The sequence below is a fragment of the Galeopterus variegatus genome, unplaced genomic scaffold (assembly GCF_000696425.1).
Source record: "Galeopterus variegatus unplaced genomic scaffold, G_variegatus-3.0.2 Scaffold4186, whole genome shotgun sequence".
In the NCBI taxonomy this organism is placed as follows: Eukaryota; Metazoa; Chordata; class Mammalia; order Dermoptera; family Cynocephalidae; genus Galeopterus; species Galeopterus variegatus.
The window spans coordinates 83787-111491 of NW_007730297.1; the positions used below are offsets into that span (position 1 = coordinate 83787).

At 40.9% G+C, this 27705-nt stretch overlaps 2 protein-coding genes across 3 annotated transcripts; one reads left to right on the forward strand and one right to left on the reverse strand.

Annotated features, from left to right (window-relative positions):
- Positions 1-930: 930 nt before the first annotated feature.
- ZNF558 (zinc finger protein 558) lies at positions 931-15900 on the reverse strand. 2 transcript variants are annotated; one of them, XM_008586960.1, is made up of 8 exons: positions 15823-15900; positions 11186-11286; positions 10021-10146; positions 9109-9197; positions 8165-8291; positions 3327-3422; positions 2792-2874; positions 931-2314 (listed from the first exon to the last, which is right to left on the reverse strand). In XM_008586960.1, the coding sequence occupies exons 3-8, from the start codon at positions 10049-10051 to the stop codon at positions 1532-1534; spliced, it is 1209 nt and encodes a 402-aa protein (XP_008585182.1). In that variant the 5' UTR covers positions 10052-10146; positions 11186-11286; positions 15823-15900; the 3' UTR covers positions 931-1531. The 2 variants fall into 2 exon arrangements, with proteins under 2 accessions (XP_008585182.1, XP_008585181.1); XM_008586959.1 differs by lacking the exon at positions 15823-15900 and having other exon boundaries at positions 11186-11456.
- An 11193-nt stretch (positions 15901-27093) lies between these two features.
- On the forward strand, positions 27094-27705 carry MBD3L1 (methyl-CpG binding domain protein 3-like 1). The gene has a single exon (XM_008586963.1). It carries the CDS (start codon positions 27094-27096, stop codon positions 27703-27705), a length of 612 nt encoding a protein of 203 aa, XP_008585185.1.

Here is a 27705-nt window from a genome sequence, read left to right on the forward strand (position 1 = left end):
TTTTTGGCAGCTGGCTGATACAGGGATCAAACCTTGGAAATACCTTTTTGAGCGGGCAACGTATTGATGCTTTTAAAGAGCAAATTATAATAAATATATTAAGACTATGAAACGTAAGTTAACATTTATTTTAGGGAATAGGTATAGACATAAATGTTTATATCAAAACAGAAAGATGTAAAACTAATGAGCTAGTGGCCCAATATACAGATGAGACACTGAGAAAGGTAATCTCAAATGTAATAAACCCCACACCCATAATGTTTATATTTTTTGTTCCTGGTATAAATTTTGTTGTGGCCACTTGGTGATGAGCTGAGGTTGAGGCATCCCAACATTGATTACATTCCTAGGGTTTTCCTCCAGTATGTGTCCTCACAACAAAGAGAGGAATCGCTGAAAAAATTTCCAAAATTAGTAACCTTGTAGGTTTTGCATCTAGGGAGAACTTTCATATTCTTTCTACCATAGAGGCATCATTGAAGACTTTCATTCTTTATATTCACAAGATTTCTAATGAATGTAGAAAAATGGGAAGGCTCTGCAATACTGAGACAACATTCAAGGGTTTCCCATAGTTACTAGAGTTAGAGAACCTCACTATTTTTGCTCAGTAATATGTGAACACTTTGTGCTGTTGGGTTTACCACATTTCTTACATGAGAGTTCCTCTGTTGTATTATTTCCCATGTGTGTCTTAAAGGCTGAGTGTCTCTGAGGCTTTTACATTGATGACCTCCACAGAATTTCTGCGTTAGAGTGAACTGTCACATGACCCCAGAGAGATGTCACTGAAGGCTTTCCTATCACTATACCATTCCTCAGGTTTTCCCAGTACATATTTTGGGCACAACAGAGTTCTCCAGAGTGAATTAAGAAGAGAGTTATTGAATGGTATTTCATGTTCATTAAATTAAAAGGATGAGGGTGTGCTGAAGGCTTTTCTTCAGATGATTCCCAGTGATCTGTCTCCTGGTATTCATACGTTGTGCAGTCTTCTCCCATAATGTATCAGGATTAGTCTGTGTGACCAAAACAATAGTGAAGAAATAAAAATATGTCCTTCTGAGGCTAGGTCATAAGACACTGTGGCTTCTGCATTGGCCCTCTCTTGGATCACCTGCTTTGGTGGGTGGGTTGGGGGGACTTGCTGCCATATTGTAAAGAAACTCAGCCCTGTGGATAGGCCTAAATGGTGGGAAACTGAAGATCCCCTGCCAATAACCAGCATTAACTTTCCAGGAATGTGAATGAGTCATCTTGAAAGTGGACCCTCCATCAGTAAAGACTTTAGAGGACTGCAGCTCTGGCTGACACCTTGACTGCAACCTAATGAGAGACCGTCAGACAGAACTACAGAGCTAAGCCATTTCTGGAAATTATAATAATAACTGTTTGTTGTATGAAGCTACGTTTTGGGGAGTAATTTGTTAGGCAGCAACAGATAATTTATACATCCAGTGTGAGTTCTCTCATGTTGTCTTACAGATGAGATCAATGAGCACTTTCCCACAGAAATTCCCGCAGTAACTCATATCCACCTATTATGTATTCTCTTGTGCACAGAAAGGTAAGAGTTACTAGTAAAAGATTTTCCACAATGATTACACTCGTAGGGCTTTTCTCCAGTGTGAGTTCTCAAGTGTTTCTTAACAGCTGAGAGATTATTAAAGGCTTTCCCACAGTCACTGCATTCATAGGGTTTTTCTCCTGTATGTATTCTCTTGTGCACAGTAAGAGAAAAACTACTGCTGAAGGATTTCCCACACTCATTACATTCATAGGGTTTTTCTCCAGTATGAGTTCTCATGTGCTGTGTCAGATATGAGCTCTTCCTGAAGGTTTTCCCACAGTCATGGCATTCATAAGGTTTCTCTCCTGTATGAATGGTATTGTGCCCAGTAAGGGAGGACCTTGTGCTGAAAGCCTTTCCACACTGATTACATTCATGGTGATTCTCCCTCGTATGAATTCTCTTGTGGCTTTTGAGATTACAACTAGTGCGAAAGACATGGAAACACTGGTTACATTCATAAGGTTTTTCTCCAGTGTGAATTCTCACATGTAGTCTAAGAGATGAGGGATCACTAAATGCTTTCCCACAGTGATTGCACTCATAGGGTTTCTCCCCATTATGGATTCTCTTATGAATAGTAAGGTAAGATCTACTGCTGAAGAATTTTCCACATTGATTGCAGTAATAGGGTTTTTCTCCAGTATGAATTCTTTTGTGCTGAGTAAGGTTAGATTTCGTGCTGAAGACTTTAAAACACTGATTACATTCATTGAGTTTCACTCCACGATGACTTCTTTCCTGTCGATTAAGAGATTAATGACATCTATAATGTATAATATTTTTAATATTTAATACTGTCATATGCATTCTCTCCCCCAGGAATTCTGTTACATTCCTATAAATGATGTTTTGGCTACTTTCAACGCTTACATACGGCTTCTGCCCAGTTTAAATTCCCAGATGTTAAACAACAGATGCTTTTCCACAGTCCTCATCATCTTCACAAAACATTTTCTGATAAATTTAAGACCAATTTATGTTTCAAATAGTCACATTTAAGGAAATATTTACTTGTGAAAACTCTCAGTGAAGAAACAAGTTTGCAACTAATACTTTTCTCCAAATTCACAACAGTTTCACAGTATCTCTCCAGGGTCAACACTCCTCAGTGTAAATGGCACCTTCCTTTAATGACTTTCCTGGTAATTTTGTTTTTTTTCTAACTATGGCATTCCCCTACTGTGGAAAACCAGAAATCATCCATATTAGTCTTACCACTTTTACACCTTTAGATTGTTCTTTTCTAAAAACATGCTTCTTCGGCATTAACCATTTGGCTTTAAGTAGAGACTCCAAATCTGAAACAAAAGAAATTTAGGTTGACAGAGAAAAGATATGGTGAAGTGCACACATGGGTAAAAGTGGACTCTCAAGGATAAGGATTTTTGAGGAGGTCTGCAATAAGGAGAACTTGGTTATGGAAGATTTAGATATCAATTAAAAAATTCCAGAATGATTGGGATTGATCAGAAATTGACAAAAGGGATTAGATTTAAAATTTAAAACAGAAAAGAGCTGTGTCTTTGTTTCTCTCCTGAGGTCAAAGGAAAGTATGAGATAATGAACAGAAAGTTAAAGAAAAAAGAAAGTACACAAGGAAGCTTAAAACAAATGTTCTTGTCTATCTTTGTCAGAAACAGGTGCGTTTTACAAAGTTCTCTGATTGACATTAACTAATGTAACATTCCAATCCCCCAAGTCACTAGCCAGAGCTATTCCTCCAAAGGGCTCATAGCCATCTGGTGCTCACCTGGACAGGGGCCTGGGAGGATTCCTCTCTCCTCTGTCATCATCTTGTCTTCTGGCTCCAACTGGGATATCAGACTGTGTTTATCAACATGACACCCTATGTATAAAGAAAATACACATGATAGAGGGGGACTGTGCAGGGGACAAGCAGCTCCATGAAACTGAAGTCAACACTTCTGAAGGTGGAAAAGTGTGAGTGTAGGAACAAGGGAATAATTACATCTAGATTCTAATAAATTCTAGCAAATATAGTAACTCTCTCAAGGAACAAAAATGCAGTCATCCTCAACTCAATTTTCAGGGTGATAGGGCACAAATAGTCCCAGAAGCCCATGCCTAAGTTGAAATACACACTTCAGAAGCCCCAAAACTTTTAACCATAAAGAATATAAAGTCAGGTCAAGAAACAGATATTCAGTTCATAGGGAGAGCATTAGCTCTGTGAGGGTGGGGACCATGCTTGTCTTGTTCACTACTGTATTCTCAACCACCTGCACAGAACTAGAAACACAGAGGTGCTTCGGAAAACTTGTGAGAAATGACAACAGTGAAAACTGTGGAGTAGAAAACTTTTGTGGAGTCTGTTCCTACACACACACACACACACACACACACACACACACACAAAACAAATAAACTGGCAAAACCCATCATGATCAATTTTATTGGAACTCTGGAAACATATGAAAAGTTTACAGCAACCGCTAGAATGCCTAATGAAGAAGAAATTGCAGCTGAATTTGTGTAAGAGAACTTTATGACATTTTAACTGACCACAGCCCATCCTCTTTCCCCTGCTTTGGCCATGACCTGGAGGACAAGAGCCCACATTCCTAGTAGTGAAGGGAGCAGAACGCACCTTATTCTGTGGTTTTTATTTCTTTTTTCATCCTGTGGTTGTTTCTTTGGACCTGTCTGGTGACTCCCTGAAGGACTAGCTCAAAGGACTTGCTTTTATTTAACTCCAAACGCTCTGAGGCCTGAGCTAGCTACCCAGGACACATGTGATGAATACATTTAAAGACATATATTAGTCAGTCAATACTGCCTGAGCCAAGAGAAAACAGCAGAAGCAAACAAAACACTAACCAAAAAGCCTGGGAAGAAAAGTGGGGGAAAAGACGTTTGGGGAATGGGGCTGTGAAAAGCTCTCTCATATTCCTAGGAATCTGGAATGCTGCACACAAACCCAGGGCTAGGCGCATGCTCATAAAAGACCTCAGAGGGCACTAAACTTCACCTGTGGCTGACCTTCAGAATCTGCACAAGCAGGAAGTGAAGGCTAAGGCAGTTATAAATTGCCCAGCTAAGTTCTGAAGGTGTGCTTCTACGTACACATAGAACCCATCTGAAGAGACAGAGTTTTTTGTGTTTTGATTCAAGGCCCTCAAAGAAATCTCAGACAAATTATTAGATGACCATTAAGCTAATAGAAATGAGACTTTAGTGACCACACAGGGCAAATACAGACATTACAAAATTAGTTCTGAAATATCACTAAAGATACACACAACACCAACTACAACAAGCAACAACAAAAAACTCCAGAGATGGGGAAAAGTCTGATTCCAGAACTGCTATGTTATATATTCCAAATGTCCAGTTTTCAACAAAATAATTATGAGCAGGGCAAAGAAACAAAAGCATATACCTCATTAGATGAAAAAAGAAATTGGTAGAAACTGTTCCTAAGGAAGCCCAAACATTGGACTTACTAGACAAAAGAAATAAACCAACTACTTAATATTTGTTCAAAGACCTAAAGGCAACCATGTATAAAGAAATGAAGAAAACCATGGGAACAAATTCTCATCAAATAGAAAACATAAAAAAAAAGATAGAAATTACAAAAAGAAGCCAGATAGAAACTTTGGATTTGAAAAGTACAAAAACTGAAATGAAAAACTCGGAAGAAGGGCTTAACAAATTAGTAACCATGAACATAGGACAACTGGTACTACCTAGTCTGAAGGGTAGAAAGAGAGGGAAAAAAAAAAAAAAAAAGAACAGAGCCCAAGAGACCTGTGGGATGCCATTAAACATACCAACATAAACATAATGGGAGTCATTGACATAGGGAAGAGAGAAAGGAGCAGAAAGAATATTTAAAGCAATAATGGCTAAAAACGTCCCCAGACGTGATAAAAGACACAAATGTAGAAATTCAAGAAGCTCAACAAACCTAAGTAGGATAAACTCAAAGAGACAGAGATCCACACTGTAACACCTGTTAATCAAACTGCTGAAAGACAAAGACAGTATCCTAGAAGGAGCAAGAGGGAGGTGACTCATGATAAACACAGGATCCTCTGTAAGGTTTCCAGTTAATTTCTCATCAGAAACCATGGAGACCACCAGGCACTGGGATGATATATTCAAAGTGCTGAAAGAAACAGGTCAACCAAGAATTCTATGTCTGAAAAAACTGTCCTTCAAAAATAAGGAAGAAATGAAGATATTTCCATATACAAACACCAAGTGTTTGTCACTAGTACATCTACCTTAAAAAAATGCTAAGGGGAAACCTTGAGACTAAAATGCAAAGACAATGGATAATAACTTGTACACATACAAAGAAATAACACCAGTAAAAGTAAATACGGAGATAAATATAAAAGTCAATGATAATGTACTTTTGGTTTGTTACCTCTCTTTTTTTTCTACATGATTTAAACACAAATGCCTAAAGCAATAATTACATATCTACATTAATAGGCACACATGCATAAAGATGTAATTTGTGATAAAAACAACTAAGGGGAGAGACACAGCTACATAGAAGCAAAGTTTCTGTACACTTTTGAAATTAAATTGTTATTAAGTCAAACTAGGTTGCTATAAATTAAAACGTTAACTGTAATCCCCAGGGCAACCACTAAGAAAATAACTAAAAAACATAAAAAAAAAAAAAAGAGAAAGAGAAGGGAATCAGAATGGTACAGCAAAGAGACAGTTCCTCACGCATTCTCCTTTTAAAGCCCTCAGAACCACGCCCACAACTGCCATTACACCATCAAATGGATTAATCCATTCACTATGGCAAGGTCTTCACAATCTAATCATCTCTTCAAGGCCCCACCTTTCAATTACCATAATACTACCTAAAACAATCTACAGAGATAATGCAATCACCATCAAAATTCCAATAGCTTTTTCTTTGTATAAAAGGACACCCTAAAATTCATGGAATTGCAAGGAATTCCAAGTAGACAAGACAGTGTTTAAAAAGAAAAAGGTAGGAAGACTCACACTTCCTAACATCAAAATTTACCTCAAAGCAATGGTTATCCAGACAGTATGATCCTGGCAGAAGGATAGACATACATGTCCAGTGGAGTAGACAGGGACAGACATATATGACCAATGGAATAGAACTGAGAATACAGAAACTCTGGTGTCTATGGTCAAATAATTTTCAACAAGGGAAAACCATTTGATGGGGAAAGAACAGTCTCTACTACATAGGTAGGTGCTGGAACACTGGATATACACATCCCTTCTCCATACGATATGCAAAATTAACTCAAAATAGATCAAATACCTAAATGTAAGAGCTAAAGCTAGAAAATTCTTGGAAGAAAACAGGGGAAATCTTCATAACCTTGGTTTTGGCAATGGTTTCCTAGGTATCTTAGGTATGATACCAAAAACACAAGCCAAGAAAAGAAAACCTTGATAAACTGGACTTCATCAAAATGCAAATTTTTGTGCATCAAAGGACACAATCAAGAAAATGAAAAATGGATAACCAAAGAATGGAGAAATTATTTGTATTTCATATAAGGGTCTAGTATCCAGAATACATAACAAACTTTTACAAGAAAACAACAAAAAGAAAAACAACCCAATTAAAAAATGGGTAAAGGACTTGAATAGACATATCTCTAAAGAAGATATACAAGTAGCCAAAAAGTACATTAAAAAGATCCTCAGGAACACTTATTCTATTTTTTGAAATGCCATGTTGCCTGATTCTAGAATCACAATAAAGCCAATTGAGATCTTTAACAACAAAATAAGGATGCTCATTGTCATTAGTCATTATGGAAATGCAAATCAAAACAACGAGATACCACCTCACATCCACTAAAATGGCTATAATCAAAAAGACAAGTGTTGGTGAAGATGTGGAGAGTACTGGAATCCTCATGCATCGGTGGGAATGTAAAATGGTGCAGCTGTTGTGGAAAAAAGTTTGCCAGTTCTAACAAAGCTAAACACAGAAATATCCCATGACCTAGCATTACTCTTTGGTATATACACAAGAGAATTAAAATCAGGTGTTTAAACAAAAACTTGTACACAAATATTGATAGCAGTACTATTCAAAATATCAAAAATTAGAAACAATCCGAATGTTTTTCAACCACTGGATAAACAAAATCTTGTATGTTCATACAATGCAGTACTACTGGTCATAAAAAGGAATGAAATGCTGATACATGCTACAATATAGCTAAACTTTTAAAATATTATGCTACATGAAAGAATTCAGATATAAAAGGTCACATATTTTATGATTCCATTCATGTAAAATGTTCTGAATAGGTAAACTCATACAGACAGAAAGCAGATTAGTGGTTACCAGTGGTAGCAGGTGGGAAACATAATAAGTATCAACTGCTTTATGGGGATGGGGTTTCTTTTAGGGGTGATAAAAATATTCTGAAATTAGATAGTGTTGATGGTTGCACAACACTCTCAATATACTAAAAGCCACTGAATTATACATTTTAAAATGGTTAAAATGGTGAATTTTACCTCGATAAAACAATGAGAAGCAAAGGAAAGTCTTGTTACTGAGTCATTAAATAGATGCAGGAGTGACGTCAGGCTTACCAAGTGAGGCCAGGTTCCTACAGTTCTCCAGCATCACATCCCTGTACAGTGTTCTCTGAGAAGGGTCCAACAATGCCCACTCCTCCTGGGTGAACTCCACAGCCACATCCTCAAAGGTCACCAGGTCCTAAACCATCGCAAACATCACAGCTTAGAGAAGGATCACCCCCACCAACACGAACAGGAAGAGAGTCAAGGATGACAGATGAGGGACAAGGAGCACAGAGTACAAGATGTGTGGGCAGTGTTCTGAGTGCTTTTCTCACTGGCTTCTGGGCTCAGCTTTCAACTTCCATCTCTAGCCTACTCAGGGCTACTCCTACGGTCCAATGCACCCTAACACACAATGATTTTCTCTTTCCATCAGACTGCGAGCTCCTGCAATCTTATTTCTCTTCATCTGCAAAGCTGAACACACAGGCCTGGGACACTGTGGAAATCACACGAGTACTTGGTAAATGATGATTTCCCAATGGCCATCATCAATTGCTTGAGTTATAACACAGCCATGTCTTTACTTGGCTTTCCATTGTACTCAGGAATACATGATGTACACAGTGACCCTGGAGGGTGCTTTTTCTTTTTTTGAAAAGAAGACTGGTAAGGGGATCTTAACCCTTGACTTGGTGTTGTCAGCACCATGCTCTCCCAAGTGAGCTAACCGGCCATCCCTATATAGGGATCAGAACCCATGGCCTTGGTGTTATCAGCACTACACTTTCCGAAGCAAGCCACGGGCCGGCTCCTAGAGGATGCTTTAAACATGAAGTAAACATTGACATTCACTGACATTTTCTAGGCAGCATTCATCCTCCATCAGATGCCCAGAGATCCTGGGATGCCCGAGGACCTTGCTTGGCTGTGAGGCTCCAGGCCACTGAAAGGTCACAGTCCAACTCCTGGTCAAAGGAGTAATAACGTGGACAAAGGAATATTTGATTCACCTGTAACCAGCCTGTCAGGAGCTCATCAACCAGCCCTTCCTCCTCTGTGTGTCCTTTCTGCTGAGATGTCAGGTACAAGGAGGACCGAGCTGGAGAAGAAGAAACAGGTCACAGGGATCCAGGCTTGACCTGTGTTCTGACACTTGCAGATCTGGAGGCTTCCCCCTACCTGTGATGGACCACATCCCAGCACGCCCACACGAAAACCTCCAGCCCCCACAGCTTTCTTAAGAAACCGGAGCAGAATACAAGGCTCAAGAGTCTGGCTGCACTTGAGGAAGGGATTATTCCCATATCACAGATGAGAAAACTGAGGTTCTCAGAGCATCACTGTGTTCATTATGTTTATAGGAAGAAAAGTATACAGCAGTCCCCCCTTATCCATGGTTTTGCTTTCTGCAGTTTTGTGGTCTGAAAATATTAAGATATTCTGAGTGAGTGAGCAAGCATGCATATTTACATAACTTTTCTTACAGTATATTATCATTGTTCTGTTTTATTAGTAGTTATTATTATTAATCTCTTTCTGTGCCTAATTTTAAATTAAACTTTATCATAGGTATGTATACATAAGAAAAAAACATGGTGCATATAAAATTCATTACTTATCCATGGTTTCAGGCATGCACTGGGAGTCTTGGAAAGTATCCCCCACAAATAAGGGGGGACCACTATAATTCAAAAGCTCCCACACATTCACCACACAGGTGAATTCAGCCATAGATGGATGAATACCTAAGTCCCAAGTTCTAGACACCAGTGACCTCTAGGCTCTTGGGGCTCCACCCTGCATCACCTGCTCTGCCCAACCCTCCCCCACAGCTGCTTGGCCCCCTCCTCTTCCATACCCACTCTGCGAGTTGGGGGCCTTTAAAGCTTGGACTCTGAGGGCTGCAGGACCCAATGACTCACCACAAGATGGGCGCAGGACAATGGTCGCCATCCTGTCACTCTGACAGCAAAGGTTCCTGAATACCAGGAAGTGGGAGAAGCAGGAAGCTCCTCCTCTTATTCCTGCAGGACACTCAGGTCAGCACTCTGGAATAAACGGGAAAATAAGTCTTCCCAGCCCCACCCCCTCCCTGGGCTGCTGAAGACAGGTCCTCTCAGCCTGTCCCTCAGGTCCTCCTTCAAAATGCAAGTTCTGTTTTCCATACTGGGCCTTTATTCTGCTTAGCAGGTGATGAATTCAGGGCTATATGATGATAAAACTTGTCTTCCTCTGTCCCCAGTGGTATGACCAACACCACTGGTCCGCTCACTTGGAAAACCTTGGCTTCATGAGTTTCATGGCACATTCTTCCCATCCAAATTGTCACAAATGTTCCCGGCTACAACCCCTCATTCCCTAGAGACTTTGGCACCGACTCCCATTATTCCTTCAGCCTCCGCTCCCACCTCACGTGGATGCCATCAGGAGCTCCTCACCTGTAGAGCCCTCTGCACCCACCCCCTCTTGGCCACACATTCCCATGGGTCCCACCTGTCCTTTGTCATCCATGGCTCTGTTCCACCATCAGGGACAACAGATCAGAAACCTCTCTCTCTGAACCCAACCTCCCTTCTTAACTTCTACCGTGTTCACTCATCTTTTTCCCTCACCACATGTGTCTACTGACCACACAAATGCCTCTGTCCACCACACTCCTGCTGTCTTGCTCTTCATCAGCCACCTCCTCTCCCCACTTCATACTTACCTGGCTTGGATTTCACTGTCCCTTATTTCAACACATGTCCCTATTCCTACCCCCAGCTTTACACCAGCCCAGCAGAACTCCAGCCAGGCATGATTCCAATCCTCTGCCTGCTTCCTGGCAACATCTAGGTAGACCAGCCTGCACAATGGCTGTGATACTGTCACTTCTAGAAAAACATGGTCACCAATGTGACGAGTCCCTTACCCTGTATGGTAATCCCACAGGTCAACGTGGCTTCCCACTCATCAAACCTTCTCTAATCACTTTAAAATCTCAAGCGCCCTCACCTTTTCCCTCTGTGATAACCTGCTTCCAAAATAGCCCTCAATGATCCATACCCTTGTGCAGACCCCTGACACATACACTGAATTAGGACTCACCTGTGCAACCAGCAGAATACTGCAGAGGTGGCAGTGAGTGACTTCCAAGGCTGGGTCCTAGAAGAAACGCAGCTTCTGCCTTGGTCTTCTGGGTGCTTGTTCTAGGGGAAGCCAATTGCCATGTTGTGAAGATGTACCAGCAGCCCCATGGAGAGGCCTACATGGAGAGGAACTGAGGCCTCCTGTCAATAGCCAGCAGCTACTTGCTAGACACAGGCACAAACTCCTTAGAAGTGAATCCTTGAGCACTAGGAGAGACTTCAGATGACGCAGTCCCACTTCACAGGCTTCTGCAACCTCCAGGAAGGCCTGAGCCAAACCTTCTGGCCAAGCTGCTCCTGAATTCCTGACCCATGAAAAGTGGGAGAGATGATAAATGATTATTGTTGTTTTAAGTGACTACAGGTTGGGATCATTTGTTAGGCAGCAACTGATAACGAATCATCTCACTTTCTGTAGATGATCCTGCATCCTACTTTTCAAGGTAACAATCACGAGAAGGAATCTACCTTCCTGTCTGGCCACCAAAACTACAATGTGCATCCTGCTTTCCTCTTCTTAGATAAGGAGCTGTCTCCCCTTTCCACAGGGCCCTGCTCAGCAGCTCTGCTGTGTGGTCCACGCCCTGCTTCCAAGGAGCTATACACTCTTAATCTCTCATCTGTCTTTTCCCTTCAAGCTCTCCCACTCTACTGGACTCTTCCCCACACCATTCAACTGTGATCCAGTATCATTACCTATCCTCAGAGCAGTTTTCTTTCCAGTTACTTCCCAGTCTCTGTCTTTTATAGCAGCTGAAGTTTTTTACTCTCTGTCTCCTTTCCTCACACCCCAGTCATTCTTCATGGTACAATCTGGTTTCCACCACTGCCATTTCAAGGACAATACCCTTGGCAGAATCACTGATGACCTAATTCGCAATAACGAAGATGCAGATTGCAACTACGCTGACACTATTTCTGATCGGTCAGATCAAAAAAGACAGTGGACCACACTCTTTTTTGGCAAGACCGCATGGAAAGGTATTTTCACACACTGCTGGGTACGACTCCTATGGAAGAGGATTTGTCAATGTCAAGCAAAGCTGCAAAAACATTTACTCTTTCCTTATCAATCCCACTTCTAGGAATCTGTCTCAAAGATATACAAATACTAAACGACACATGTAAGATGAGTCACTGTGGCATTATTTATAATAGCAAAGGATTGAAAATAACACAAATGACCATCAATAGGTGACTAACTGAATAAACTATGGGATATCCACAGACTAAAGAAATATGCAGCCAAAAAACAAACAAACCTGCATCGATATCTAGGTATTATTAGTATTATTATCTCCATAAATTTAAGGAAAAAAATAAATAAATAAAGGTACAAAGCAGTTGTATAGAATGTTTTCTTTCTACAAGAAAGGCCTCCTTTCCCTGGAATTATAGAATAAAATATAACTCCCTAAAACCAGCTTCTTGAGGTTTCTACGTGTGACCTTCCTGCACCCCAAAACTAAAAGCAGTGAAGGCTGCGTGTGGGCAGATGGGGCATTAGAAATAGAGTGATGGTGGGCCATGTGAAAAAATAGAGTTGCATGGAGTCTTTGACTCTTGAACCTCTGTGGTAGGCAGATTAATAAATCTGTCTCTGACCCAAAGGTGTTCATGTTCTAATCCCTAGCACCCGTGAATATGTGACATTACATGGCAAAAAGGAGTTTGCAGATGTGATTTAAGTGAGGACCTTGAGATGGGGAGATTATCCTGGATAATACAGGGTCCTTATAAAAGGGAGGCAGGAGAATTAGGGTCACAGAAGTAGATGTGATGAAGAAAGCAGAGGTGAGGGGGGAGTTGTGGGCAGAAATATAAATTTGAAGATGCTGCCCTGCTGGCTTTGAAGCTGGAGGAAGGAGCCACAGGCAAGGAATGCAGGTGGCCTCTAGAAGGTGGAAAAGGCAGAAGATAGATTCTCCTCTAGAGCTTCTAGAAACAACGCAGCCCTGCCAACCCATTTAGGATTTCTGACCTCCAGAACGGCAAGAGAATAAATTGTGTTGTTTTAAGTCACTAAACTTGTGGTAATTCGTTACAGCAGCAATAGGAAACTAGCATCACCTCTCACATCAAACTTTCCCTGAGGCCTCTGTGAGACCCCAGCACTTCCCTGCCCTCTATGGGTGGAGGATGTCTCCCTTCTTCCCACCAGGGACCCAATTTGCACTTAGGTGTAGTTTTAGTCATTAAGCCATGGAGTGGGAGAAGGGTTGGGATCCAGCCAGTTCACTGTGCCTCCCAAGAGGAAAGGAGGTAGAGAAGGTGCCTGAGACATTTTCAGGTCCTGAGTCCCCCTTCAAGGTTGTCTGGCAGCTGAAATCTCCTATTAGGGCAGGAGAGCGTCTCTGTTTAGTTTACAGATCCAGTGACTCCTGCCCTGCCCTGGATACGTCAGTACCAGGAGATGGTCACAGCAGATGGGCCAACAGAACTTTTGGTGAGAGACATGTTCTATAATTCTGCTCTGTCCAATATGGTAGATATGTGTGCACTTGAAATGTGGCTAGTGCAACTGAAAAAATTAATTTTTAATTGTGTTTAATTTTCATTGGTTTAACTGAAATAGTTCCATGTGTGGCTAGTGTCTCCCACAGTGGACAGGGCAGCCCTAGTCATAGTCAGACTCGAGTTCCTTTAGGATGTGGAGGAAGGGCCCTATGAGTGGCAAAGTGAGAGTGTGCACAGGGCTTTGGGTTAGGGGACTGCCTGCAGGTTTGCACAGACAGGAGCTAGGAGTGCAGTAAGCGCACTGCACCACCTGACAATCGCACGCATGAATGAGAGAGCATCATCACACTCTCTCAGTTCTAAACTCCCAGATCTCATCTTTCGACTTCTTTCCTACTCTGCAATCATCATCCTGGCCTAGGGAACAATCATCTAATTCCTACACTTCTTTCTAACAACATTTACCTTGCCTCTTACAAGACTTCTTTCTGAATCCCGAAGTCCATTTTAACCCAAGTATTTAGACTAAATGCAAATCACATCATCCTCCTGCCCACATCTCTTTGGTGTCTTCCCATTGGCCTTAGAACAGAGTCCAGAGTGACACCTGGTTTGGTTCTGCCTCCCTCTCTGGTCTGGCTTACACCCTTCTCCCCTTGTTTGTCTTGGCTTCAGACATCCCCGTCTTTCCAGTTCATGGAGCACACCAGGCCCTCTCCTGCTTCAGGAGCTTTCCTTATGCAATTCCCTAGACATGCAGTGCTCTCTTAAACACAGCCCTGTCCCCTCACTGCAGTCTAGCCCTATGACTAACTAAATCTGACCCCAACTTCAGCTCTCAAGGTAAATGTCAGTCCTTCCCAAGAGGGCTCCCCTGTTCCCCCAAACTGAATCTTCTTCTGCTAATCTATTGCATCACTCTTGTCATTCATTGTTAAAAATCCATTTTCCCTGCTAGAATGAGAACTCTATGGAGGCAGAACAAGGTCTGTTTTGGTTTTCCAGGGTCCCTGTGAATCTGGTCCAGGGTCTAACTCATGGAGGTGACCAACTGTCCTTGTTTGCTTAGGACTGTCCTAGTTTGAACACTGAATTCCCTGTGTAGTGGCCAACCTCAGTCCTGAACAGGGATGGTTGGTCACCATAAACTGTGCACTCAAAAAATATCTACTGCATGATAAGCAAACATTCCCTCAAGAATGTTATAGAAAGCTATAATGACAAAGGCACAAACACACAATTAAAACCCCACAATTAAATATAAGATTACTTAACATTATTCTCTGTAATATGAATCACCATGCTGTCATTTCAAAGAAGTTTTAAGAAATCAAGTTAATTTCTATTAGGAGACAAAGGGCTGAGGACATCTTTTTGGAAACTAGTGTCCTATCCTTCAATCTACAACTTGTTGCTTAATATTCCTCCAAATGACCTTTTTTTTTTTTGGCAGCTGGCCGGTACAGGGATCTAAACCCTTGACCTTAGTGTTATAATACTGCGCTCTAACCAACTGATCTAACTGGCCAGCCCCATCCAAATGAATTTAAATTTCATTAAGAAAAAAATTCACTTGCTCAAAACACATTTGGCTGCTGGACAATTCAATTTTAAATTTCTGATACTAATATAAGGAAGCGCAAATCATCTTTTCCCTAGATGTCCCTATTATTTTGAAGCTTTGTGGAAGATGTATAGGTCTTTACAAGTTAAGTCAAACAGGTCTGAAGAATGTTGCTGAGTAGTCGTGCTAGTATTTAGTGGGAAGACTTGTAATACCACATATACAAGTAAAATGTTTATATATTTATACTTATATAAAATCCCGAAATTTTTATTATGGCATGTAAGAAAATCTGTATTTCTTTAGTTACACATATTTTTATTTATTTACGTTTGTCTGTATGTACTTATTTGCACATAACTGTATTTACTGACTTTTAACACATACATAACTATACACATCTTAATATTTCTACCCTGAACATAACCCATCAAATAAAATTTTTCTTATGACATCCTCATTCCTAGTGACTCATCGTGTATACGACCTGAGCACAGGAAAAGCTCATTAGCTGTTCTTCTACACAGCAGAACCCTGCTGGAATCCTGTCACTGCTAGTTCCACATGGTACTCACCTGGTCACACAAAACGGATCAGTGAAGACAGGTGGACAGGAGGCTGGTTTCAACACAAATCTGAGCTTGAATAATGCTTTTCTTGCCTGAAAAAAACCACGCACACACAAAGATTGCTTTTGAGGCTTTTTATAGTGAATAACACAGTTGTAGCTGTTAGACCACTCCATTCACCTTTCAAAAAAAAAATTACTGACTTAACGTGTGGTAAGGACTCAACCTATTGGGAATAACTGGATGTACCTGATTCCTATCAAACCATCTGCTCCCCAAGACGGGAGAAGGCAGCTAACGCAGTGTGCATTTGACTTGCTCAACTCATGTGGCTGGAGAAAAATTTTATGGTGACTCCAGACGCTGTAAACTTGTCTTGTCACTTAGAGGCCCGATAAGTGACTCAGTTGAATTTTAAATAACGTATATAGTTTATTCAGAACTTCAGAGATTTTAAGGCCCTACACCAGGGTTTCCCTACCCAGGCACTACTGACAATTCTTTGTTGTGGGGACTGTCCTGTGCAATGTAGGATGTTTAACAGCAAGCAGCGTCCCTGGCTGCCTGAGAGCAGCAACCCCACCCACAATTTGTAACCACCAGAAATGTCCCCTGAGGCGCAGAATCGCCAAGGAGAGAGCGATGAGGGGGCTCTCTGAGGAGGCGGCGGCGACGGTGGGTCCCCACCGAGGAGGAAACAGCAGCTTCGGGCTAACCGGAGCGAACAGCCTGAGGCCTCTGGGCAGGAAACGGGGCTCCGGGAGTGACGCCGGGCCCGCGCCTGGGGTAGCCCGCGTCCCACACCCCTCCCTAGACTCCGGTCCGAGCCCCCAGCCGCCGCTCACCGAGTCCGGGCCCCTCCCGCGGGGCCAAATACGCTGACTCGCGGACACGACAGGACTCGCCCCCCAGCTGGCGGCGAGGATCCTCCTCCAGCACCGCCGCGCGCTTCCGCTTCCGGTCTCGGCCTGGCCGCCAGGCACGTCAGTTTCCGGCCTCGGCCGCCGCCGTACACAGTGGGAAGTTTGGGGGTTCCGGATTGATGCAACGGGTGCAGTGGGCGGGGAGGGACGGAGGGAGGGCGGGCGCGCACCCAGCCTCGGGCAAGGTGTTTCAATTTATTTAGTGAGAACGAAGTTGGGAGCCCGGCTGAGTCAGCCGCGGGGGGACAGGGTCGGTCCCTGGGGCGGGACAAACAGCAGGACTGTGGGAGGGACGAGACTGTGGGCTGCACCAGGCCTATGGGGCGGGGCCGAGAGTGGGCAGAGAGATCAGTTCCGGGGTGGGGCTGTGGGCGGTACCAGGCAAATGGGGCGGGACTGACGGTGAGCGGAGACCAGTTTCAGGGGTGGGGCCGAGTGGGCGGAGATTAGTTTGGAGGTGGGGATGTGGGCGGAGACCAGTTCCAGGGGCGGGGCTGTGGGCGGAGACTAGCTTTGGGGGGGGGGCTGACGGTGAGCGGAGACCCGTTCGGAGGGAGGGGATATGGGTGTGAACAAAGTGAGCGTGGGGAGTGGGGTGTGGGATGGGGTGGAAGGAGGCCCAGGGGTGGGTGTGCCTCATATCCCTAGACTGTACAGCAAACTTTTTCAATTCTTTTTCGTCATTCACTCTGCCAAACAGAATCAGATTGCATGAGAGTATTTGAAAAAGTTCGCGGAAAAATGGAATTAAAAGATAATATGGGGGCCAGCCCGGTGGCGCACTGTGCTAGTGCGCCGCTTGGGAAGCGCGGAGGCGCTCCCGCCGAGGGTTCGGATCCCACATACAGACCGGTTCCCGCTCACTGGCTGAGCGAGGCGCGGGGGCAACACCGAGGGTTGCAATCCCGTTGCTGGTCCCGGTCCGGTATGGGGGCGACACTGAGGGTTGCGATCCGTTGCCGGACACGGAAAAAGACAAAAAAAAAAAAAGATAATATGAATCTTTCCCAGACCTTTTCAAAAAAAAAAAAAAAAAAGATAATATGAATCTTTCCCAGACCTTTTTTTTAAAAATTTCAACTGGTAAGGGGATCGCAACCCTTGGCATAGTGTTGTCAGCACCATGCTCAGCCAGTGAGCGCACCGGCCATCCCTATATAGGATCCGAACCCGCGGGGTTGGCGACAGAAGCTGCGCACCCTCCCGAGTGAGCCACGGGCCTGCCCTTTCCGTGACCTTTGGGAAGACACCCTTCGGATATGCACATTACAACTTGCTTTCCCAAGGCGGGAGATAGTGATTTAACCCTACGTTTTAGAGTTTTGTGGGGTGGGGCAGGAGGGGATAAGGTCATATATTCACATGTAGGAAAACTATATGCAGTGGTACAAAGGGAGTAAAATGATCTCACTACCACCGTCTCTATCCTTCCTGATACAGTGTTACTTGTATGTGTGTGTATATTTGTACGTGTATATGTGTATATATGTGTGTATGCTGTAGTCATTCATAGATGCTTAAATGCATAAATAAAAGATGCTCATTGAGTCCCTACTAAGTCACTGTTTCAGACACTGTGGATATGGAATGAACAAAACAGAAGTCCTTGACCTCAGAGAACTTTCATTTTAGTTGTGGAGTAAACAATGAACTTGCATTTTAGTTGTGGGAGAGTGAACAATGAACGTGATAAATAAAATGCATGGCGCGTTAGATATTGATAAGTGCAGAGGAAAAAAAATGAGTGATTTTTGGCTGCCTCCTCTCTTCCCTGAGAAGGCCAAAGCCTCCCAGTTCTAATTTCTCACCGACAGTGAAGCCTCTCCCTTGCCCTGGTTTGCCCTGCCCTTGCCAGACAGACCACCATCCTGATTCTGGGGTGATGGAGGTGGGACTGTGGCCGATCTGGGAAGCCGCAACAGCTGTCAAGGCAAATGGCTGGTCATTTTCATAGTATGCAGCTCTTGGCTGTGATCTGCTGTCTTAGGCACCTTCAGAAATCCAAGTGTGCCAGGAATGGAAGTCCAGGAAGATATGCAACTGATTGGAACTGTGTTCTCTTTTCAATTTATATTCCGTTTAGGGAGAATTAGCATCTTCATTCTTTCAGTCCTTGAAAGTGACATAGCCCTCCATTGATGTAATTCGTTAAGCCAGTAGAATTTTAATTCTAATGAAATGTTATATATTTTTGTTAGGATTATTTCCAGACATTGTATATATTTAGCTCTCTTTTATTTTGTTTTTTAAAAATTTATTTTGATAAGACTTCAAATTTACGGAAAAGTTTCAAGAATGGTACAATGAATTCCCTTCTACCGGTGACTCAAATTCACTAAAAGTTAACATTTCGCCCTGTTTGCTTTATTATTTACTCTGTCATTATTGTTTTTTGAACTGTTTGAGAGTAAGTTGCAGACATCATGCCCATTTACCCGCAAATACTTAAGGGTGTGTTTCTTAATAACGGGATAGTTTCTTTCAGAATCACAGTAATTAGCAAAATCAGGAAATTTAACACTATGGTGCTATTATCTAGTACATAATCCATATTCACATTTGCCATTTGTCACAATAATGACTTCTATGGGTGTTTTTGTTTGTTTAAGGTTCCAATCCAGGATCACACCTTGCATTTAGTTGTCCTATCTATTTAGTTACCTTTAATCCAGACTGTTTCTTATCTTTGAAGAGTGAAGGCTGATTATTTTATTGAATTTTGTAGAATGTCCCTCAAGTTGGTTTGTCTGATTTTTCCTCAGGAGTAGAATCAAGTTATGATTTTTTCCCCAGGAAAGTTGTAGAAATTATGTGTTCTTCTTAGTGCATCATATCTAGAGGAGAATGATGTTGATTTATCCCAATTATTAGTGATGTTAACTGATTACTTCATTAAAGTTCTGTCTGCTAGGTTTGTCCACTGTAAGGTTACTCTTTTTTCCCTCTGTCATTAATAATTTGTAGGGAGAAACTATGTAATTATCCTGTTCTTACCAAACCCATACCCACTATTTTAAGACCACTTGATGATTCTTGCCTTTTAATCAGTTATTATAGTAGTCCTCCCTTATCCACGGTTTCATTTTTCATGGTTTCAGTTACATATGCTCAACCATGATCTGAAAATATTAAATGGAAAATTCCAGAAATAATTTATAAGTTTAAAATTTTACACCGTACTGAGTAGAGTGATGAAATCTTGTGCCTTCTCACACCATCCCACCCATGATGTGAATGTAAATCATCCCTTTCTCCAGTGTATCAATGCCACAAATGCTAACTGTCTATTAGTCACTTAGTGGTTGTCTCAGTTATCAGATTAACTGTTGTGGTATTGCAGTACTTGTGTTCACGTAACCCTTATTTTATGTAATAATGGCCCTACAGTGTAAGAGTAGTGATGCTGGCATATTGTTATAATTGTTCTATTTTATTATTAGTTATTATTGTTAATCTCTTACTGTGCTTAATTTATATATTAAACTTTGTCATAGGTATGTGTGTATAGGAAAAAACATCGCATATGTAGCGTTTGGTACTACCTGCAGTTTCAGCATCTGCTGGGAGTTTTGGAACATATCCTCTGGTAGACAAGGGGGGACTATTGTATTTAATAGCATGTTGTCCATTAATACAAATAATTTTACTTCCTTTTCAGTCTGGATGCCTTTTTCTTTTCTTGCCTAATTGTTTTGGATGGAACTCTAGTAGCTTTCTTTTGATGTCTTTGGTTGGCTCTGACACCAGGGTAATTCTGAGTTAGGGAGTATTGTGTCTCCTATTTTTTGGAAGAGTTTGAGAATGATTGGTGTTAATTCTTCTTTAAACCTTTGGTATAATCAGCAAGTGAAGCCACGTGATCCTGGGCCTTTCTTTGTTGGAAGTTTTCTGACTACTGGTTCAATCCCAGTACTTGTTATAGATCTTTTCATATTTTCTATTTCTTCTGGAGTCAATTTTGGTAGTTGTGTGTTTCCATTAATTTGTCTATTTCATCTAGTTTATCTAATTTATTGGCATACATTGTTTTTATTATTCTCTTATAATCCTTTTTATATTGACATCCTCATTATCATTCCTGTGTTTAGTAAATTGTGTCCTTTTTTTTTTTTCCTCTTGGTCTAGCTAAAAGCTCATCAATTTTATTGATCTTTTCAAGGAACCAAGTTTTGGTTTTGTTGATTGTCTTTATTATTTTTCTATTGTGTATTTTGTTTATTTCCACATATATGAGTATGTTTTAATTGTCATATCTTCCTGATGGATTGAATTTGTTGTCATTATATCATGTTCTTTCTCTCATGTAACAATTTTTGTTTTAATGCTTATTTCATCTGATATTTGCAGCTCTCTTTTGGTTACTGTTTGCGTGCAACATCATTTTCTATGCTTTCCCTTTCAAACTATTTGTCCTTTTGGGTACAAAGTAGGGTCTGGTATACAGCCCATAGATGGATCATGTTTTCCTATCCGTTGTACAATCTCTGACTTTTGACCGGAGGTTTAATACTTTCATATTTCATATAATTTCTTATAAGGAAGGACTTACTTCTGCTATTTTTTTTTTGTGTTGTATGTATGTCATATATTTTTTCTTCCTCAGTTCCTCTATTCCTGCCATTTTGTGTGTTTGTGTTCAATAGATATCTTCTAGGATATCATTTTGATTTTCTTTTATTTTGTTTACCATTTTTTGGTAGGTATTTCCTTAGCGGTTACCCTGGGGATTATAGTTAATATCTTTTTAGTAATCTAGTTAGAATTAATACCAACTTATTTTCAATAATATACAAAAACTTTACTACTATATAGCTCCATCTTCCCCTTTATTATTGTCACAAATTACATCTTTATACATTGTATACTTATTAACTAAGACATAATTGTTTTATGCATGTTTTTAAAAAATTACATAGGAAAAATAGAAGAGTCACAAACCAAGAATTTATTAATATTGACTTTTATATTTACATATGTAATTACCTTTGCTGGAGTTCTTTATTTCTTCTTGTGGATTTGAGTTATTGTCTAGTGTCCTTTCATTTCAGCCAGAAGGGCTCCCTTTAACATTTCCTGTTAGGCACGTCTACTAGTGACAAATTCAGCCAAGTTTATTTCAGACTGTCATAGTTTTGCTGGGCTGAGAATTATTAGTCTACAGCTCCTCTTCCCCCACCCCCCAGCAATTTGAATATGTTATTTCACTGCCTCTGGCCTCCATGATTTCTCATGAGAAATAGGCTGACAATCTTATTGAGAATACCCATTTCATTATGAGTCACTTCGCTTTTGCTTCTTTCAAGACTCTTTTTTGTTTTTGTCCTTCAACAATTTGATTATAGTATGTCTTAGTGTGGATCTCTTTGAGTTTATCCTACTTGGGGTTTGTTGAGATTCTTGGATTTATAGATTCATGTGTTTCATCAAATGTGGAAAGTTTTCAGCCATTATTTCTTCAGATAAACTTTATATCTTTTTCTCTGTTCTTTCATCTGGAACTCCTGTTTTTGAATATTGGTAGGTGTGGTGGTGTTCCACAGGTCCTGTATGTGCTCTTCATTTTTCTTCATTCTTTTTTTTCATTTTGCTCCTCAGGCTGGAAAATATCTCAATGGACTTATCAAATTTGTTGATTCCTTCTTCTACCTGCTCAAATCTGCTCCTGTGCACCTTTACTGAAATTTTCATTTATTTTACTTTTCAGCTCCAGTATTTCTCTTTGGTTCTATTTTTTTTTTCCTTTTTGTCTTTTTTACTGACCGGTAACAGGATCACAACCCTCGGTGTCGTGCCCGTACCGGGGACTGGCAATGGGATCACAACCCTCGGTGTTGCGCCCGCACCGTGCTCAGCCAGTGAGCGGGAACCGGTCTCCACATGGGATCCGAACCCTCGGCGGGAGCACCGCCGCGCTCCCAAGCGGCGCACTCTCCAGTGTGCCACTGGGCCGGCCCTTTGGTTCTATTTTTAATTTCTATCTCCTTATTGATATTCTCCATTTAGTGAGACATCATTCTCATGTTTTCCTTGAGCTTGCTCTTTGAACATATTTAAAGTAGTAGATTTAAACTGTTTATCTAGAAAGTGCATCACCTGGGCTTCCTCAGGGACAGTTTCTATTATTTTTTCCTACATATGGACTATGCTTTCTTGTCTCTTTGCATGCCTTGTGATTTTTGGTTGAAAACTTAATACTAGAAACATGAGGTGTATTAATCCATTTCTGTTGCTTATAACAAAATACATGGGACTGGGTAATTTGTAAGAAAATGAAACTTATTGCTTACAGTTTTGGAGACTGGGAAGTCCAAAGTCCAGGGAACACATTTGGTCCAGGGAAGGCCTTGGTGGTAGTGACAGTGATGGCAGGATATCATATTGCAAAATGGCAGAGCAGAGAGAGTAGAAACTAACCTCCTTATTCACTCTCCTTTTAAAGCACTCCAAACCATGCCCATGACCACCATTTTTAATCCATTCACTATGGCATGGTCCTATAATCTAATCACCTCTTTAAGGTCCCACCTTTCAGTTACCACAATAGGATTTCCCACCCTCAAGAAAGGCACTTTTTGGGATACTTCAAAAAGTTTGTGGAAAGATAGCATTAAAAGATAATATGAATCTTTCCATGAACTTTTTGAAGTGCCCTCATATTATAATGTGGCAGCTCTGGAAATCAGGTTCTTCTTCCTACCTAAAGTTTGTTGTTGCTGTTTCTTGCAGTAGTTGTTGCCAGTTTGTTCAGTGTCTTTTTTGATCAAATGTTGTGAATTTTATATTTTTTGTTGTGTGTGACCATCGAAGAAGTCTTTGCCCCCTCTTAGCCTAGTGATCTGACAGAGATTTCCTTAGATTCCAGGAACAAAAACCTAAAACTTTCTGTGCATGTGGGCTCTCTGTGTGTGTTGGGGCAAGGCTTTAACACTTAGCCAGTCCATTTACAATGCTTTGTTAGCCTTCATTTCCTGTTTCAGTGAAGCCTGAAGGTCAGAGGTGAGAGGTTAGGGATTTCTGGGTTTTTTGTTTTTGTTTTTGTTTTTTGGATTATGATCTTAGCACTGTGCGGGGCTTTCTAGAGTTCATGGACTATATGGGAGCTTGTTAAAGCTCTTAATCTCCAAAGCATCTCTTTCCCCAGACTTTCCCCTTATGCTTTTGAGTTTTCCCTGATTTTTATCTCTGACCCTAGATCGCAGTCACTAATACATTTGCCTTTGAATTTATCATCAAACACCCAGCCCATGGGAAGTTCAAAGCCCACGACCAGATGGCTACCTGGATGAATTCTACCAAACATTTACAGAACTAATACCAATCCTTCTCAAACTCTTCCAAAAAAAACTGAGAGGGAATACTTCCAAACTCATTTTATGAGGCTAGCATCATCCTGATATCAAAGCCAAAGACACTTCAAAAAAAAAAAAAAGAAAACTACAGGCTAATATCACCTGTGATTTTGAAATGACCCTCCTTGAAAAAGTTTTCCAAATATATTGAATTTATAACAAAAGTCAATGGCAGGGGGATTCACAAAAACTCTTGACCTGTGGTCTCTGGTTTTGACTCTTCCTAATTGGTAAATGATCTTGATTTCTGACTTTTCTTTTGAGATCAATCCAATTAGGACTATTTAGGAGTGCACCCTCATGGCATTTGAGAAGTGGTTGTGGAAATCTGGGAGAATGTTTATTTGTGTGTGTGTGTGTGTGTGTGTGTGTTTGCTGCATCTTGCAGTGGGGTCAGAGGCAGGATCCTTTCCTTAGGAAAAATGTTCCCCGGACCACTCTCTATTGGCTTTATTTTGATTTATGCCTTGGACTTGCGCTGTCCAGTAGAACTATTAAGCACTCTATATTATGGAATTTTTGATGTTTTGGTAGCCACATTAAGAAAAGTCAAAGCAAGAAGGTGAAACTAGTTTTAAAAGCATATTTTAACCCATAATAGCCCAAATATTATCATTTGTGCATGAAGTCGATGTAAAAATTAATAATGGGATATTTTACATTCTCGTTTTTCTTTTTTTTAACATTGGACATTTATGGGGTACAACATGATATTTTGATACATATGTACATTGTACAATGATCAAATCAGGGTATTTAATATGTCTATCATCTTAAGCATTTATCATTTCTTTGTGATGAGAACATTCAAAAACCTCTCTTGAAGCTATTTTAAACATACACTACAGTATTGTTAACTCTAGTCGTCCTACTGTGCAATTGAACAGCAGAACTTATTCCTCATATCTAACTGGGGAAGATTGGTCAAAATGAATATTCTTTTTGTTTTGGTACTGAGTTCCAAAAACCCAGTTTGTACTTTCCTCTTATAGCATATCTTAATGTGTGAGTTGAATTTTATCAGATATGCCTGCTCTGAATTTAGATTTTATAAGATTCACAGCTATAAAATAAGATTCACATATCCATGTTGTTCTAAACACACTTAAAAGTTTTCCACTTAAAGATCATGTCAGAGGAATAGTGAAAAGTTCCTTTTGGATGTTATAACAAAGGGGTCATTGTGATCTTACCAAGGGAAGCAGCCATAGAATGGTGAAGACTGATAGAAGTTTGGAGTAGTCTGAGGAGCAGGTTGGAGGTGAGAAGACAGAGACATGTGAGGTAGATGATCTTTCCTCAGTGGTTCACAGCTGAGGGGGAGGGATAAAAAACAGTGGTTGAAAAGAGGAACCAGGAAGGTTAGGCAAGGGGTTTCTGTGTAGTTAGGAGAAATTTGAATGTACTTAAATGTTGAAGAAAGGATTCAGTAGAAAAAAAAAGTTGAAGATAGAGGGGTTAAATTGGAATATCAGGGCATAAGGTTACAAGGAAGGAATGAGGCACAGATCATCACTGAAGGATAAAAGAAATCTCTTTAAATAAAATTAGAAGAAATTTGGAAACATTGGAAGCTCATCAGAGATATTTGCAGATTTGGCAACTAGACCTGTAAAATTAAATTTTAGTCTAGTCGTTAGAAATTTCTCTGTGAAACATCAAGCAAATTGAGGGAACTTAAGTATATGAAGAAAAAAGAAAAGTGGGGAAAATTTGAAACAGGCCTTGGGAAAAATTAAGGAGGAAATATGCCAACACACAAAAAGAAAGTAAAATTTCTAGGTGTTTCTATAAAGTCTTCCCAATGGAACATCTTGTGTTTATAGTGGTATAAAAATATCATGTATGCTTTTTCCCCCCCAGCTGTTGTCATAAGACCAGCAGTAACTATGGCATGGCAGATAATAGGGATCTTCCAGGTTTGAAGTTTTACAGATGTGATAAGCTGTAAGGGCAACACACAAAAAGAAAGTAAAATTTCTAGGTGTTTCTATAAAGTCTTCCCAATGGAATATCTTGTGTTTATAGTGGTATAAAAATATCATGTATGCTTTTTCCCCCCCAGCTGTTGTCATAAGACCAGCAGTAACTAAGGCATGGCAGATAATAGGGATCTTCCAGGTTTGAAGTTTTACAGATGTGATAAGCTGTAAGGAGTTTTGGATTATTCCAAGGGAATTATTGAGATCTCAGAGCATAGGACAATGAAGAGAGAGAATAAGGTGAAGGTATGGTGGTCTGGAGTAACTTTTGTTCTATTATATGGGTGTTTGAATGAGAAAGCTGGAAATCAGAATTTGTGGTGGGTGAGTAATTTTTCTAAATTATTTATTTTTGAGTATCACCATTTGGGTTTTGTTTGTTTGTTTGTTTAGAGGTTTGCTGTAATTTAATATTACGAACTATTTTTTGAATTCAAAGACCTCCCCAGTAGGACATAATCTTTTATTTATTTATTTATTTGTTATGAATATTCATGAGATAGAAGGCTGATTGTCACCCCTCATCCATTTGGGTTTTGATGAAAATGTCTGTGGTATGGGAACGAGTTTCTAAGCGTGGGGCAGTTGATAATTTCGATATTAACTTTAGTGCTACAGGAGCTTTGAAGACCAAGTGGCCCATGGGCTCATCAAATGAATATTGTAGTCAAATAACAGAAAAAATGGCAGTATTTGGGACTTAGAAAAAGACTGAGGACCACGTGTCATGAGAGAGTGTCAGGATTTGTGTGGTTGAGAGTGACAAGGACAAAAGGAGAATAAGATGATATTCAAACAGGGAAGGGGTTTTGCAAGATGGTGGAGGAGAGTTTTGACCTTGAGTTTTTTTTGCTTGACTCACATCTGCTAGATGGTGTTCCAGGATGCAGGTCAGACCTATCCCCAGAGGGAGAGAGGAAGGATGGAAGTCCAAAGGAGCTAACTGTCCTAAGAAGGCAGGCTTTGTTTATCATTCTGATCCAATTTCACGATTTATTTTTATAGCATAAGAGGAGAAGAATGATGGCCAAGACTTCACAGAGGAAGCAATGTGACTATGCAAACCAATCCAAACCAAAGCCTGACGTGAGCACCTCAATCCCTTTGAGGATGTCCAGTTACATATTCAAGAGGCCAGTTACTGTAATTACATCCCATCTTGGCAATGAGGTTAGATACCATCAATGGGAGGAGAACCTGGACAAACCCCAGCAGTTCTGCTGGCAGAAGAGACTGCAAGGACTCCAGGCCTACAGCAATTCAGGAGAACTTTTAAGTACTTTGGATCTTGCCAAAGTATTGCTAAAACTTGCACCTACTTGCATAGGTGCATGCCTGCCAGGGGCTCTTGCTGGTGGTCTGCACTCCAGCCCCATGCCCACCCTTGCAGGGTCTTCAGATTTGGCAGAGATGATTCCTGGGGGGTGTCAGGGTATCTTGCAGCCCCTCTGCAAACAATTTCTGGTTACTGAGGAAGATATTAGGAAACAGGAAAAGAAAGTGAAGGCAGCAAGAAAGAGACTGGCAATAGCACTGATTGCAGACAGACTCGCTAGTGAGGCAGAGAAAGCGAGGGGCCAGGAAGGGCGTCCTGATAAACACTGTGAAAAAAAAGGGAAAGTGCAGATGGAATGA

Excerpts from the sequence above, each read along its gene's own strand:
- ZNF558 (XM_008586960.1), bottom strand. The coding sequence starts at position 10,051 with ATGGCGACCATTGTCCTGCGCCCATCTTGTG. Across the intron at positions 8,292-9,108 it reads TCCTGACAGGCTGGTTACAG|GACCTGGTGACCTTTGAGGA; the intron begins GTGAATCAAATA and ends GCGATGGTTTAG. Across the intron at positions 2,875-3,326 it reads CCTCCCAGGCCCCTGTCCAG|ATTTGGAGTCTCTACTTAAA; the intron begins GTGAGCACCAGA and ends CTTTTGTTTCAG.
- MBD3L1 (XM_008586963.1), top strand. The coding sequence starts at position 27,094 with ATGGCCAAGACTTCACAGAGGAAGCAATGTGACTATGCAAACCAATCC.